Source organism: Astyanax mexicanus, chromosome 13, assembly GCF_023375975.1.
Source record: "Astyanax mexicanus isolate ESR-SI-001 chromosome 13, AstMex3_surface, whole genome shotgun sequence".
Classification (NCBI taxonomy): Eukaryota; Metazoa; Chordata; class Actinopteri; order Characiformes; family Acestrorhamphidae; genus Astyanax; species Astyanax mexicanus.
This window is the reverse complement of record NC_064420.1, coordinates 42743381-42760914: the sequence shown is the minus strand read 5'-3', so window position 1 is coordinate 42760914 and position 17534 is coordinate 42743381. Positions and strand designations below refer to the sequence as shown.

At 36.7% G+C, this 17534-nt stretch overlaps 1 protein-coding gene across 2 annotated transcripts; it reads right to left on the bottom strand.

Moving 5' to 3' along the window:
• Positions 1–646: 646 nt before the first annotated feature.
• On the bottom strand, positions 647–14906 carry phf8 (PHD finger protein 8). 2 transcript variants are annotated; one of them, XM_015605193.3, is made up of 23 exons: positions 14578–14906; positions 12225–12368; positions 12010–12125; positions 11810–11895; positions 11456–11579; positions 11205–11365; positions 10826–10967; positions 10393–10579; positions 10118–10280; positions 9641–9728; positions 9419–9525; positions 9176–9267; positions 8952–9041; positions 8402–8710; positions 8140–8231; positions 7871–8043; positions 7693–7778; positions 7486–7604; positions 6066–6415; positions 5831–5926; positions 5604–5713; positions 5120–5498; positions 647–4325 (listed from the first exon to the last, which is right to left on the bottom strand). In XM_015605193.3, exons 3-23 carry the CDS (start codon positions 12105–12107, stop codon positions 4237–4239), a joined length of 3141 nt encoding a protein of 1046 aa, XP_015460679.3. In that variant the 5' UTR covers positions 12108–12125; positions 12225–12368; positions 14578–14906; the 3' UTR covers positions 647–4236. The 2 variants fall into 2 exon arrangements, with proteins under 2 accessions (XP_015460679.3, XP_049318692.1); XM_049462735.1 differs by having other exon boundaries at positions 12010–12368; positions 14578–14905.
• Between the last annotated feature and the right edge of the window lie 2628 nt (positions 14907–17534).

The following is a 17534-nucleotide window of genomic DNA, read 5'->3' as shown; positions in this document are numbered from 1 at the left end:
GTACTAGGTAGGGCACTACGTAGGGAATAGGGAGATATTTGAGATTCTGCCCTTTCAAGCAGTGGGATGGGTTATTTTTACAGATAAAAAATACTATTCATCTTAGATCATTTTTGAATATTGTAGTATTAATCATAAATGGAAAACTGACTTAATCAGCTTTTGCATGAGATGAACAAAAACACTGACATAAAGGATGGTTTAAAACCTATGTATAAGTATAAATAAATGTTTGATTGGCTCAATATGATGTTAAATCTCAAATGTATTCAATTGTGATTAAAAGTTCCATAAAACATATTATGAAATCTATAAATGTGGGTATAAGCAAATGTTTTGTTGGAATGAAATAACTATATGATGTTCCTTTATCGAGAAATCACACCTTCTAACATGCCTGTAGTTCATAAGTTCATCAACCATAACATTAAATCCACTTGCCTAACTGAGAACACACAGAAGACTTGACTGGTTCTTCAGTCATCTGTTTGGTTTTTTTTATAAAATGTAATTTCTACATTTGCCGATTTTTCACGATTCCAGCACATCACCTTTGAGAATTGACTGAGACCTTATATTACCCTTTGACAGATTTAATATTACAGACATATACAAAATAATAAATAACAAATGCAAAACAATACAATATGTTAAAAAATATCTTTAATTGAGCTTGTTTGAAAAAATCTGTTCAACCCTTTCAAATTATCAACCCAATAGTGTAGACAATAGCTGGCTAGGACAATGTCTCAATTTTAATATGCAGTGGATTTGTTTGTATATGCGTGCTTTTGAAGTGGCGACACAACTGTTGATGTTTTTACGTATTCCATCAAAATGATATTTGAGATACAAAATAAACCCTGAGAGGAACTGTGTGAAGAAACATGAATTATTTCTCAAGACAAACTGAACACACAAGAAAACACTCCAAAATGGAAAACATACATAGATCAAACAAAAACACGTGAAAATAGATGTGATGATAGAGAAGCCAAAAACTAAAATTCAATAGGGTTTAATTGGTCTTAAAGGGCAGAAGAGAAGCACACCTTATTCTCAGATTGACTCGAATGACCAAACATATATTTTTTGGGTTTTAGTTTTCTACTTCATAAATATATTTTTATGTCATGTTAACATTGCTCGCTTGATCAAAGTCAGACATTTTGGTGAGGCCAATTACACAAAAAAGAAACGTTTACACTTGTTATTGTTATTTTTGTCATACTAGCCAATCTGAATTCAGATTTAATAAGAACATATTCAACCCCTCTAGAATGAATATTAAAAAAACTAAAATATCTCAACAGTTTATATCAGTGAGGGGTAAAGCAGATAATGAACAATAATAAACTGGAAAAACTATAGAATACATTAACTTCATTATCACCTTACCAATGTCATAAAACATCAACCAAAAAATAACATATTTACCCTATACAAATAAAAAGGTCTAAACAGCTTGCTGTTAAACTCTCACATTTCCCAAAACATTAAGGTAATCTTTGTACAAGGTATGTTTAGAAAGATTCAAATGCAACAAACCTTTCCGTGTCGCTATAACAAAATTACACCAATTATGTACACAAAATTTTAACACTCCCCCACCAGAATCTGTCATGACACTACACACTAATTCCATTTTAGATGCATTACCGTTTTACTACAAAAGGTACCACACCACTCCTGCTGAAATCAGCCGGCAGAAAACTACATTTAAACAAATAAATGGAGGCAAACGGGAAACAGAGCAAGACAACATCGAGACATCCTACCGTCTGACCGTGCCGAGTGACTAAAAATGGATATTTACAGAGCTGGAACATGTTAATCAGTAGAAATACATCATATGACTATGATAAAAAAAAAACAACAACAACAACAAAACATTAAAGCAAACAGTGATGAATGGGCACTCACTATAGCAGACCTAGAGCAGACCAAGGTGCTGAGGGTACAGTTCCATTTCCTGTTTACACTTCTTAAGATAACCTGCAAACAAGCATCACTATCAGTACTTCATTACTACTGATTTAACTGTTTTAGGAGCACTGACCACACGGTAAAGCACGATCGCGCTGGCCAAAAAAAGCATTCACAGTGAAATATGCATGTACGTATTTATGAATATATATGTGAGTGACTATGATAAAGACCTACATCAGACATAGATCCTGTTAGCAGAACTGCCTGCTTCTTAACTGTCTGTTTGGACCAAGAGTCAACATCAAAAGCATAAACTTTCATACTTTCTTGCAGAATTTTACTAAAAGTTAACATGTTAACTTATGTGTAAAAGACCCTGTGGTCAATTCATGCATATTGAGTATTAGGATTATATCTGGATAAGTTTAAGCCACCTAAACATGCAAGTGTGAACACACCCAGGATTTTTTTAAAAACAGATACGAATCCATTCACTCAGACCACTTGAAGGGGTGATATGAGATTCATATGAGCATTTGATCCACATTATGGCAGTGTAAACACATCAGTCTCTCCAAGTAGACACCAGTTATAACTGCCTAAACCATCCCACACTGCAGTCTGATTAACCAGAGACATGTTTGACTACCATGTATAAATGAATGTAGATTAAATCACATTAGAATCCAATCCAGATACTGGTTACATGAAGTGACCAGGTGTAAACAGGTACTCATAGGTGTATTTAACCTAAAATCAAGTTTCAACATTACAAACAAATCAAGGCTATGAAGCTAGTATAAAAAAAAAAAAACTAAGAACAAAAATCATGGATCTTGTTTACACCTGGTGACATGTTCCACATATATCTGGATTTTATCTTGATTGGATTTTAAAACACATGCACTTACACTTGGTAGGTGGTTGGTGTGGTGCAGTGGATAACACCACTACCTGCCAGTAAGACACCACATCACATCATGTGGAAGACTGGGGTTCAATTCCAGTTCTGGGTGACTAAATGCTTTGCTACACCAAAAAGAGTCCTTGGGCTAGACTCCTAACACTATATTGATCCTCCTCTGAAATAGGAATGACCTTGTACGTAATGCCTTAATTGTAGTTTTAAATGGGAGTTAAATGTGTTTCTGAAATATGGCTTCTGTTTTGCACAGCAACCAGTTGTTTATCATGAATATGGGGAGGAGTTTTCGCTGTCTGTTGCAATTTGGAGATATTGATGTGTTTACACTGCTATAATACCTGTGTAATACCAAATGTGTCTCAGATCACCTGCTAAAGTGACGTGACAGATGGAGCTTGGGTGCGTTTGCACTTGTATTTTTATGTGGCTTGGCCATATCCAGATACAAACAGGCTCCTTTGATACCGTTTTAGCTTCCCCTGGTAAACATAATTTAATTGAGCAGCATTGCTTTTGTGGATTCCATGAAATGACGAATGATTTCTTTTCTTTTGCTTTACCGTTTGAGGGACAGCTTTGCATTACATTTGTGAACAGTCCCAATTCAGCTTTAGGCTTCATTACTTCAGTTTCAGTCCTGACGAACTCAATCAAACCATAAGATCGAGCCTCAAAAGTTATCTGAAGTCAGTACAACTCCCCTGTGGAAGATTGGATATTTGTGTTACATGCAAAGGAAAAGAGCTGCAAGTCTTGCCTCATTATATTTCTATTATTCGACTTTAAACGCTACAAGAAAATGCTGCACACACATTTACAACACACCTCTCCTTTCTGCAAACTCCACTGAACTATGACTCTCGGTCCAGGAGTTAATCATCTAGAAACTGAACCACTGCTACTCTAGAAATAACAGGGCTTTCCATTTTACTGCAACTAACTGTAGGGGCCAAATTAGTACACATACCAATTACACAGCCAAAACAGTAACTTTACAGTAATGAAGACTGAAGCCATTTCCACACAAACCTCTTAAGTGCTTTGCACTTTTTAGTTATAGTATTACAACAAGCAAAAAAGTATGTAATAACAGATTAACAAAGAGAAACTGATGACTAAAATGACGTTAAATAAATGAGTAATAAAAAAGCATGCTAAAAAGGAGGTATTGAGCTTAAAATGATGAATAGCACATTGTACATGAAAAAGTCACAATCACAATAGTAAAATCAGCCATGCCGTCCTTTGTTCTCTCACATTCAGTCACACAGTGTCCTTTTTCTCCCATCTTTTACAGTCATTCTGTCCTCTTTTACTGTCCTCTTCCGTTCTCCTATGCCTCATTTCTTCCCCACACATCACTCTCTTTTTCCAGTGTCCTCTCACAAAAGAAGCTTGCCATTGCGGTGGATTTTCAGAATCTTTCCCAGTCTCTGTTTAGCTGTGGCAAGACCTTTCTTTGGACGCTTCCCTATAAGAAGAGATAAAAAAAAACAACAACGGGTTACAGCTGATAGAGACAGGCACTTTTGTTTACCACTAAATTAAATAGGATGTTAATATGTTAACACGTGTTGGCCACCATATATAGTGGTTTAACAATGCATGCTCATTTCAGAGACAATAATAAGGCAACTTAAGACGTTTAATCATAGACACTATTCCAACTGATTTCCTTTAATAATTGATCTGTACTTGTTTGACAAAACAGAGCAAAACAAAAAAAGTCTTGAATTCAAAATTACTACTAACTAGGGCTGCATTAACTAATTGATGAAATCAACTAAAAACAATTATTCAACTAATTTACTCAGTGTTACTAGAGCCTGCTAGAATGTTTAAACAAGATGTCCAAGTTTTTGTAAATTATCTATTACAATTTTTAGTAAGTTATCTACATTCAGAGAGAAGGAAAATCAACCCCAAGCATTTTTAAAGCATATTTAAAGCATTAAAGCACAGCCAAGTGTACATTTACATGACATATACTGTTGTTGATAAATAAAAATAATTAAATGAATGTAAATCTCATGTTAATTCTTGTCAACACTAATATTTTTAATAATGGTAGGTTGTGTGTTCCTTATACAGTTCTCTGTATCTGGTCAGTTATATTAAATATATATAAAATTCAATTAATAATTTGTTCATCTGAAAATCAATCGACAGATTAATTGAGCATCAAATTGATTGTTAGTCGCAGCCCTATATATATATTTTAGATCTCTTGTCTAAATCTAGGCTTTGGAAGTGCATTTGTTCTACCTTGTCCTGCACCAGCAGACCCAGGACTTGCCAGCCCAGCAGGTGAGGGTGTAGAAGGGGAGTAATTGCTGCTGTTCTGGGGTGAAAGAGAGGGTCGCCTGGAGGTGAGGAACACCCCTGGGGCCATGGCAGCACTTCCTCTCGGTCCACCTGGGCCAAAGGGTCCGGCTGTGTACTCGTGATCCAGCAGGCTGGCGGAGTAGGCCTCCACTCTCCTCTCCTCTGCAATACAGTCCACTGAAGGTTCAGGAGGCAGTGAGGGGGACAGCGGGCTGGAGTCTGCCGGTAGTTGAAGTTGTGATGCAGCTGCTGCTTGGGCCTTCTCTTGAGGGACCTTCTTTTTTGTGTATTTTCTCTTGGTTGTGGTCTTCTGTTGTTCCTAATATTAAAAGGAAGAAAGTAAAACACTCCAAGGTTTGCTTAAAAGACTCTTTCCTCATTGCACAAGTAAAAAGCTGTTCCTGCTTTAAAGCAGGGTGCTTACCTGCTGTGCCAGTTTGGCAGCGGCAGCAGCGAGCCCAGTCTCTACTGAGGCCACTCTGACACCTTCCCTGACTGGTCGCTCCTGCTTAGGCAGGGTTGGGGTTACACGAGCTGGGGGAAAAAAAAAGAGTTACAGAGACTCTTATCACTTACAGATGAGTATTAGTGGCTGTGAAACCATTGTGATGAAATCATTGCTAAAATAAAATAGTGTTAAAGAGCAGTTACCTTTTGGGCTCCATGGTGTATCATCCCAGTTCCTCTTCCTCTTCATCTTGGCCTTCATGGAATGGTCCTCCTCATCTGACTCCAACGAAGGGTACACTACATACACAAATATCCAAGAATGTGACCAAAGAGTGAATGAAAGAGTCAAAGATCTTATAAGGACAATCACAGTGTTGCACAGTGCTAAAGAACAATTTTCAATGCTGTATGACAATGACATAATATCTGAACCCACCATACTCAGAGTCTTTAAAACAGGTGCCCAGCGTCTCCTGCTCATCAGGGCTCTCCTCTTCACTCAGGTGTTTGGCAGGCCTTTTGATGGGCCGTTTTCCAGGCCTCTGAATGGGAGCTTTCTTCTCACCCTTCTTCTGAGCACCGCTCACCCATGCAGCTCTCCTGCCCTTTTCATTGATGACTCTCATCCCCATTCCTCCTCCAGACATAGAGAGAGGAGAGGAAGAGGAAGAAGACGAAGATGACGAGGAGGAGGAAGAGGAGGAGGATGACGAAGAAGGGGGATTAGCCATGGACAGCATGCCTTGGATGGCATCACGGGTGCTGGGAGAGGCTGGAGCTTCCTCGCTATGTGATAAAAACATCGAGAAATTAACTCTTAATACTAAAATACTATTTACCATATACAGCACTTTACTTGTGTCTCAAGACCACATTTAGACCTGGTCAATTTATGCATCTTGAATATCATGATTATACATGGATGGTCAAATCATAAGCATAAAAATGCATGTAAATACACTAATGATTTATTTAAAACAGATACAAATCCAATCACTTCAGGAGATGATCGGAGATAGAGTTTGGGATCTTTGCAGGAGCTGATATGTCCCACCACTTTTCTCAGACTCTGTCGGGTCTGGGTCCAAAAACGGTCTGTGGCATAGTCCTACATTTTTTCTGCTTTTAAAAATTGTATATAAAGCTACTGTGTGATAATCAGAACATAGCAAAGTAAAAAAAAAAAAATAAATAAAAAAATCACACTATGACCATAAAAAAGGTTATAGTCACGCAACACTGGCCTGCACAGTGTGCACACGACAGCTCCTCCACTTAAATTTTTAATTTAAAGCTTTTAATGTCGCTCAATAGCAGAAATCAAGAAATACATGCAACTTAAATACGTGCCGCAAGTGAGTATAAACAGACAGTATTAAGAAGTATTTACACTGGAACTGCAGTGCTGTGTGTGTCAGTTTTCTTAAATAAAAGGCAATGCTTTTTCATTAACATCATTCTGAAAAGATTTTGTTTAGTAGACAAATTTTAAAGTAAAAAAGCTTAATTTTACTAAAAACATCAAGTTTTTTTTTGCCTCAATCTAAGCTCTAATTGGAAATGCATTTGAGCTACAGCATAGAAATGTAAATACATCCATCTCTCCAAGATGCAGTCAACAACCAAAACCCTACCATTACAACCAAAACATCAATCATAATTGCGGTGCACTGAGCAAATCTGCATATTGCACACAGTAATCCAATTTCTGTTTTACTAATGAGAGATATATCTTATTACCAAATGTAAACGCATATGGATAAAACCTCATTAGTATACAATTCCGATATTGTGACCAGGTGTACACAGGGCCTAAAACACTGGAGTCAGACAAAAAGACATAGTAAGTTTTATACCTGAGTGCCGGGTCCAGGCCAGCCACCTGTTTGCTGGCTTTGAGTAAGTCCAGAATTCCTCCTGCTCCCCCCTTCACCCCTTGAACAGTGAGCATCTCTTCATCTGTGGTGTAGTCCTCCTGAGGGACAGTAAAATAGGTCATATACATCAAGTATAGTACTCACATTACATACAAATACTATGTTAAAAAGTCTGAACAGGTTTACCTCAATATCAAAGTCCACCTCCCCTGGCTCTCTGACTCTGTGTGGGTCAGTGCATGGTTTTGCCCGAGGCAGTTTCCTAGGAAGGCCTGTTGCAGAACAGTACCAGATTATATCTCCATTTACATGTTTTATATAATCTACAGGAAAGGGAGAAGAAAAAAAACGGACAGCATCCTACCAGCCAGCTTCTTTTTGCTGGGTACAGCTGGCCTCCGCCGTGGAGGAGGGCTTTCATCAATCTGAAGCTCATCATCTGAATCGAAGTCTGAAAGAGCTGAGCTGCTTGTTAGAGGCTGAAACTGAGCAGTGCGTCCAGCTCCATTAGCATTGCTGGAGCGCCCCGCCTTCTTCCTGAGAAGATAACAAGCACAAGAGAGTTACAGCACAGAGTCTCATCAAAAGAAATGTAAATCACTCTACCAGAGCTGAAAGACAGAGGACTCATACCCTTGTATTTTGCCATTGGTCAGGACCAGCTTGAGCTTGCTTTTATTTATTTTCCCTTCAAAGCCATCTAGACAGGCACCAGGCAGGTCAATCTTTTGTAATAAATAACAAAACCAAGAACAACATTTAGGACATCACATTATTCAGAATTACTGCTGATTACTTTGTGCAAAAAAACACAGAATAAACTAAAAGAACTTGTAAAGAACACTGTTCCTTAAGCACAAACTATATGAGCAAACTAAATTATAATACAACTCACTTTGTTCTTGTTCTTGGTTTTATTTCCTGGCTGGAACTTCTTGAGGGTGTGTTTAGTATGAATCTCAAGCATATCCAGCTCCCCAGCTTCGGTCTTCATCTCCTTAACTTTCTGTCCCTTTTTCTTGGGCCCAGGAGGGCCTACACCCCCTCCTCCAGCCGCCTCCTTTGGTTTCGGGCCCCTCTTTTTACCTGGGGGTCTGCCGGAGTTGAGAGGAGTAGTTAATGGGGCTTTGGGGTGAGGAGAAGGGAGGCCTTGTGAGCCACCGAAAGGAGCCCCACTTCTGCCGATATTCTGCTGGAAGATATCCTGACAGGAGACAAACATGCAAATAAGTGAGTAAATGCCAGATTTGCATTTTTACCTCAGACACAGTAGGTGCTGATTTTTCAAACAGAAATTACACCTAGTCTTGATATAAATTACAATTTTAAAGGGGTTTTGGCATTAAAAGCCCTGTTTACCCAGTAGAGAGGGTTCTGAGTTTGGGAAACGGGCCACAGATGGTCATTAATACTTATAAACAAATAAAAAAAAGAGCGCAATTCACCTCCACAAGCCGTATCTCTTTAGCCAGATCCTTCACCAGCTGCTGTGTCTTTATTGTCTCTGGGATCTCATCCTCATGTTCAGCCAAGGACTGAAAAGCAAAACAATTATGTAGTTTAAATGCACAAATATATAATGTCACACTGAAAATTACTGAAAACTGTCACCCCCAAATTGATATTTAGTTTAGATTATTATTTTTTTTTATAGTTCTGTTTAGATTACCTCTTTGCGTGTCCAACTTCGGAAGGCATTGTTAAGAGCCTTGGCTCCATTAACCAGGTAAGAAGCAGGATGCCGACGATTTTCCCTCAGACCTACAACATACACAATAACACTTAGCTAATGCAATTTACTTATTTTTGTTGTAACACTCTATACGTAAATCACACATAACAATTTAACAATGAAAAAGTGTACAGTTTATTCTGAAATAATATTAAAGAAGAAAGAGATGTGAATTTTTACCTCTGAATGTGTCAAGAATGTGCTTGCCAACATACCAGCATACTGTCTCAAAGTTAGGAAACTTAAACAGATCTGCTGTGCTGAGTCTCTTCTCTATTTCATAAGCCCTGTCAAAGACAAAAGAACGGAAGGCAAAAAATGTTAAAACAAAAAAATGAAAAATAACAAACACTAAATACATTAATTATTATACTGTTAACATTTAGAGAAGAAACATCTTACCTAAGCTGCATGTCAATATTGAGGCTGTGAAGAAAATTTCCACCAAAAGCCAGGCAGTCAACAGGAGTGAGAACTGCATGGATCCAACCTGCCAGAGGACAAAAGTCCAACAATTAAAACAGTATAATTAATATAATCATCATTCCCAAGACCCAACAAATACACAAATGTAAACACTAGAACACTACTGCATTTAACAGTCTTTTGTTGGAATTCAAACATGTTTAGATCTGCATAACCAACTGTAAGTCTGGATAAACTACAAAAGATTGTATTTACAGTTAACCGAGCATTATCTATACACAAAGAATCTTATCAGCCAAAAACAATCAAATGAATTACCAAAAAGGTAAAGCGCATATAACTAATCTGATAGTAAAAGCCAACAACTAATTTAACAATAGAAAGCTCAACGGCAAAAATCATTGTAATGATTAATAAATGACGAGCAATGACTCTGCAGGGAAATCTGCATACCTGTAGGGATAAACAGAGTGTTTCCTTGCTTGACTGAACACTTATAGCACATGTCCACTTGGTCCCCAAAGAAAAGCTCATTCTGATTGGAGGAGGAGCTCCAGCGCTCAAACAGAGACAGGTTCGCAGGTGTTGGACGAATAAGGTAGAAGATCTTTTCGCCCTAAAACAGAAAATGCAATGTCAATTAGTTTTTTTAAATCCAATATTTTTTGATACTTAAGAATGAGCAAGAGCTCCATTTACTTTGTTGTAATTAAATGAAAGTGTCTCACCCGCAACACATGGTACCACACAGAGGTTCCCCCAAAATCAATGTGGAAGTCTGTGTAGCTGTCCTTCACCCCCATTAGGCAGTACTTCTGTACGTTTGGCCGTTCAAACACAGACTCCTCGGGCCAGAGGTTTTCCACCCAAGACAATTTCCTCACAATCTTTGGTGTCTCTACCAGGTTAGACAACCTACAGCCATACAGAGAGAATACAGAGCATGCTGGGTTATGGGATGACACAGTTTGAAAACAAGCACGTTCAACTTCATATAACATATGTAAACAAATATTATTATTATTACATTTATTTATAAGTTATAAGGTTTATAAGGTAAAAATATGCCAATTCGCACTCTTTTAGAATAATAATAATATTAATATTAATAATAATAAAAATAATGCACTTTATTTAGTATATAAAATGCACCCGTTTTACCTTGTATCTGAAAACTCCAGGCTTATCACATTGAGCACTCTGTCTCGATTGGGGCTGTTATAGTATGTAGCGAAATCCCCAAGTTTCATTTTTAGGTCTGCCTGACGGACCACATCAATCACATCAATTTCCTTTTCAGCTCCTATAAGACAAAGCATTTTATGAGCATATTATGGAATGTCTACTTTTTGACAGCATTCTTTAACAAAAGAACAAATAAAGATCACTCATATTTACAATTACATTAAATAACGATGAGAAACGTTTTAAAAATAAAGACACGTATAATAATAACGTCTTTCACACTGTACTTGATAAGGGGCAACAGTACTGCTAAAAGTCCTGGACAGTTTTTTGGAAAGTAAGCAAGGATGTTTACCGATATAGTGCTCAACATCTGACACAGAGAAGGATGAAGGGGGCAGGCTCATGCCCAGGCCATCCCGCCTCAAAACCAAAACCGGGACACTGAAGGAGCGCTCCTCTAGAAAGTCAACTGTGAGCTGGGCTCCTGTTGGCTTCAGCAGGACTTCATCAGCACTAAAATGATCAGACATGCAGAATGAGCGGAATAAGTCTTTATTTTTATGGGTTTCCATAAATCTACTGTATCTAAATGACAAAAATTACCTTGGAAAGGTCCGACTGCGTAACTCTCGAACAAACTGGGCGCTCCCAGTCTTTACAGGCCGCCCTGACTCTCGTGTACTGGCTGCAGTATCAGCCTGCTTAGAGCTCCCGCGTCGTTTACGCACTGCGTAAAGAGAAACAACATATACAGTTACATAACAGAAAAAAATACTTCCTTAGATAGATGATTGTGAGACTATATACTGAGGACAAACCTAAGAACAATGAAAACATAGTAGTAAAACTTTTCATCTTTTATCTTGCTATACTCTAGGGAAGTTGAATATTTAAAAGTCCCTTTATATCAGTATCGATCACTATAAAACAGTAAGTAAACAACTCAAAGATACTTACTGACAGAGGGTCCATGTGTGACCTGACAGTTCGGGCAGTGATACAGGTCAATATCTGCTGCCTTGTCTTCTTCCACTCCAACACAACTTTAACAAATCATAAATACTGTGAGACACTTCAAACAGAGTTTGCTAAATCCAGTACACAGTAATGGAAAATGAGATGTATTTAAACTGTATTAATTAAAAAATTCTACGTACCTTCCATGAAACCAGTCCTGACAAACATCACACTCAATCATGAACCTTGTGACATCGTAAGGGAGACGGCACAAGCAGTACACTGGAACAGACGCCATTGTGGATTTGTGGGCAGACTGTTTCAGAGGGGGAAGATGGTAAGTCCCAACCTTTGATTTCCTTTTAGGACCCAGTGTCTACGGTGGTCCAGCTCACTGATTAGCAGTAAAACTTACGTCAGATTTAATCCGACAGTCACAGTCACTGCAATATGTTTGACAGTGAAAGATGATGGCAGGTACGACTGCACAAAGCAAGGCTTCCTTCACCTCTACAGTCAAACGCAAACTCTGAAGCAAGCAGGGGCCATGATTTGACACCTGTTGAGAGAGTGATGGAACAAGTCAGTAAGGAATTATATATCTCTGTAGAGTTAAAAACATAGCACAAGCACACTTTATTTAATTTTATTAATTAATCACACTTCTAACAGCTTCTAGGATTCTCCCTTTCAATAAGGCGGCTCTATAATTTAAGATTTTTTTTTTAGCAGAAACGCTTTCTCATATTTTGTATTAAATACGTGTACTCAAATAATTTTTTTGTGCGCTTCAAGCTCAATTTATGTATGGCTTTAATTATTTAGCAGGTTAATGAGAGCACATCTCAAGCTACTTACTCATTTACAGAGTGATGCAACGATGATGTGTTTATGAGAGCAATTGGAGCAATGAAAGCAATTAACCCAGACTCATTTCTGAATATTGATACCAATTACAAAACTGAATATGAATGAGCAGATTATGTTTTTTTTAGTAGACACATGATGGTAAATATTTTCAAGCTAAAATCATGATGTATTGAACAAAACATTCCTAACTATTATTGACATTTTGTCTGAGAAATCAAATCAGAACTAGTTATATGGAAAATACAACATGTAACCAATCAAATGTTTGAATGGTTAAATGGCTGGAACAGACATGAAGAAGCAAATTTTAAAACACTTTTAATTTCATACACTGTTCTGTGATGCTCTCAGGATGTTCAGTACATGTCACTTAGGGACTTCATAAATTTAAATAACTGCAAAAGCTCTTTTGGGTTAATTAACGATTTATAAACTTTTTGTAAATGAGAAAATCAATTAATAAATAAGGAGAAACTTTTGTGCAAGCACAATTCATGTATGGCTTTAATTATATATTCATCTTACGATTCAAAAATCTATTGAACTCAAGTATTTAAAAGAATAAGCTCTTAAAATAAATCATGTGTCATCACATTATTCTGCAAGTTAATGACAGCTGTCCATCACATCTCCAGCTACTTACTCATTTAGATAGTGATCCAACTATGGAAATGGTCATTAGAGCAATTAATAAACTATTTATAAACCCTTCGTAAATTAGACTTTTTTTAACAAGTTACAAACCAACAAACAAATAAATAAACAAATAAAAAAGAGACCTTTTGAGCAATTTGTCCTAAGCTTCAATAATCTGTTGTATTTCAGAATTAAAAAAAAAAGAATAATCTCAAAACATTGTTTTAGGTACAGCCAATGTGTTGTCGCATTATTTTGGAAGCGCTTATGAGAAAAAAAATAAGAAAATATTTATAAATCCTTTGTAATGAAGACTAATTTTAGCGAGGTGCCAACCAATAAATAAATAAATAAATAAATAAATAAATAAATAAGAAACTATTTGAGCAATTTGTCTTAAGGTCCAATAATCAGTTGTATTTAGGTACAAAAAAAAGAATCATTCAAAAATTTAGTTTTAAGTAACTTACTATCAGTGCTCTTTAATTAATTAATAAAAGATTTATGAAATTTGTAAATTATATAAATAAATTATTAAATAAGGGGAGACGTTTATTTATTGATTTATTTCAATAATGTGTTGTATTCAAATTAATAAGCTCTTAAAACAAACCGTGTGTTGTCACATTATTTTGCAGGTTAATGACAGCTGTCCATCACATCTCCCAGCTACTTACTCATTTAAGCTAGCTAGCCAGAGTGATCCAACTATGAAGGCGCTTATGAGAGCAATTAAGTTGTAGTTACTGTAACTAATAGCTAAGAAAACGCATTAATAAAGAGGGAACAAGTTGATATTCTAGTTAGCTTAGCACAAACACTCCTTCATAATGGAAATACGTCTCTTTGCTAGCCAGCTAGCTAACACTTCTAGCTAGCTAGGATGTTCAATGTTAATTGTACATATTTATCTATAACATTTTATTATCAGAAATGCTGCTATTGTTGTAAAAAGGAGAAAACTCTAGTCTGTGGCATTTACGTATTATATAGCTAAGCTGCTTATAATACACTTAGCGTTAGCTTAGCTTAGCTAGTTAGCAAACATGCTAACGAGTTTACAGCGCTACGCACTAACGTTAGCCGATCTATTTATCCGCTAACTTTAAGTTTAACGCAAAGTTAGCCGTACAGCTGCTATTTTCCAGCCTTCAGACTAGCTAATTTCTGATTAAACGCTGTTCACGGGATAGACATCGACGCGCCGCGCTCAGTCAGCGCCATTGCCCGCTTCTAACCAATACAAACAAAAGACTTCTCACCGAGCTCAGAGTGCCGCCTCTCGAACGAGGCCCAGGAGAGTCATACCGGTCGGAGTCCCAGGGAAAGTCCGAGGTTTCGTGAGGCCTACTTCAGAAACACTAAGCTGCTCTCCAGCTCTGGTGTTTGCATTGTTTCTGCAGTTTTTGATCACTCAGAAACACGCCTCAGTGGGAAATGCACGCAAAAACACCACACAGATCCTCTCAGAAGAAGCAAAAATCAACAACTCTGCTCAATTCCAGACATAAACACAGGCGGCGGAGGCTGTCCATGTCAACAATCCCGAGCAGCGACCACTGTCTGCAGCAGGAGGAACAGGATCCGCTCAGCTACATTTCGGATTAACGGGCCCGGGCTCACCGCTAGCCCTCTCTCCAAACACTGCACACACTCCTACAGCTCCCTAATGTTATCTCCAGCAAAACATCTGATAAACACATATTATATTAAATGTTTGAGACCAGAATTATGTTCCAGTGATGAAATAAAATGCTGTTTCTGTCTGTAATGCATTTAAAAACAAGATTAAGTCAATACATTCATAAAAGTAATGAAAATATGAGTTAATTTAAAAAAATGCTTTGTTTTTACATTGTTAATTCTATCCTATATAACTTTTTATTATAACTCATTTTATTTCACAAATCTCTATGCAGTAAAGCTAAATACATGATAAGAAAAAAATATTTATATTGCCTCATTAGCTGTGATGCTGCCATGTTTTACTTTTAGTGTGCAGAATTAAAATTTTCCAGTGCAATAAGTGGGGCTAATATGCTGTTTAATTTTCCGATAAATGTCTATTCTCATGGTCGACAGGTCCTGATCTGCGTTAAGTGCAAGAATAAATAAAGCACATGATGTTAATTTCAATGGACACAGGGTCTGAAAGGGTTAAAGACATCTGATAAACACAGCTTATATCAAAGTTGCCAGATCTAAAGACTGATAGTGACCTGGGGGAATAGTGGAGTAAGTGGAATAGTGGAATAAGATGGAACTGATAAACTTCAATTTCTTTTTTTTTTTTGTATTTCTATAATTACTTTCTAATTTTATCCCATTTTATCCCGAATTTGGAAAGTCAATTACCCAACCCACTCATTATAACCAGACATGGATAGTAAAGAAGTAATACTTTAATACTGTACTTGAGCACTAAAATACTGTATCTATTTATTGGAGTATTATTTTTACTTCACTACTGTACTTAATTTCAAAAATCCTATATCTGTATCTACTGGAGTATTATTATTACTGCACTTAACTATACTGACTTTTCAACTTTACAGTCTTTTGGCATCTTGCCAGGCTGACAGCAATTGTTATTAAGATAAATTAAAATAAGACTATACTATAAATAGGAATAAAATAGATAAGAAGTTAAATACACATAATACACTGCCTGACCAAAACAAAAGTTGCCGCAAAAAAAAAAAAAAAAAGGTCACACTCTAATATTTTTGGGCCGCCCTTATGTTCGATTCACTGTGGCATTGTTTCAGTAAGCTTCTGCAATGTCACAAGATTTATTTTAATCCTGTGTTGCATTAATTTTTCACCAAGATCTTGCAGCAGCATTGATGATGGTAGAGTCTGACCACTGCACACAGTCTTCTCCATCCAGCACATCCCAAAGATTCTCAATGAGGTTAAGGTCTGGACTCTGTGGTGAACTCTCTCAATCCATGTGTGAAAATGGTGATCTCATTCTCCCTGAATCACTCTTTCATAATTCCTGCCCCATGAATCCTGGTATTGTTATCTTGGAATATGGTCATGCCATCAGAGAAGAAAAAAATCCATTGATGGAATAACCTGGTCTATATTCAGTATATTCAGGTAGTCAGCTGACCTCATTCTTTCAGCACATACTGTTGCTGAACCTAGACCTGCAGACCAACTGTAGCATCAACCCCACATCATTTATTTTTTTTGGCCAGGCAGTGTATAAAAGGAGAGTAGGGAGGTATAAATAAGAATGAAATACATAACAAGATTAATACACATAATATAAAATGTGAGTAATATTTAAAAACAAATGTTTGGTATAAAAATGCTAATAAAATAAAAATGCAGTTTTTCTAACCTTTACTTCAATTTTTATTTAATGGTAGACATATTGAATCTGTCATATGTAATGTTTTGTCTGTTCAACTGCATTACTGCAACAAATTCCCAAAAACTTGGGAAGGGGTTAACAAAAAGCTGGAAAAGTAAGCTGTGCTACTAAAAACAGGAGCAATAGGTATAAAATGTCTCAGAAGTAAAAATGGGACAATGTTCAATAAATTGTGTGCAAATTATACTGCAGATAGTGGGATAAGTTTGAGTAATTTTGGGGTCAAGGAAAGTGTCCTGAAATTGCTCCATTATGATAGTAAAATGGTAATAACACAATAACAAAAACATTGTAATAAAGAAGTACTTTTAGCATTTTTGATCTTGCAAGTTTTTTATTCAGGAATAATTAGAAAAAGAGTAGAAAAAGAAGATAAGATAACAATATAGTGCTTTGCTTCCCAAGCACTTTAATGCATCATGAGCATTGTAATTATCATGCTATGACAACTATTTTAATAGTTTTATTACTATGGCATAACATTGTTATTGCCATTGTGTTACTCTTGTTATACACTTGTGTTACTGTAACGTTATTACTATTGTGTTATAGCAATTTTATTACAATAGTGCTATAAAATGAAGGTATATAATGGATACTGTGTGTGCATTACTGTACATCACTGCAAATATGTGATTTTACCTCTATAAGATTAATGATCCATCCATCCATGTAAAATATGTGCAGAAGATTTGCTGCATGGTCCTCTTTTGTCTGGTAGGGGGCGCTGTTATCTAAGTCATGCAAAACATTCAGAGCACTCAATCTAAAAATATAGATTTCAATAGCTGCATGGCAATAAATCACACAGGCATGCTGAGAATGTCATATTTT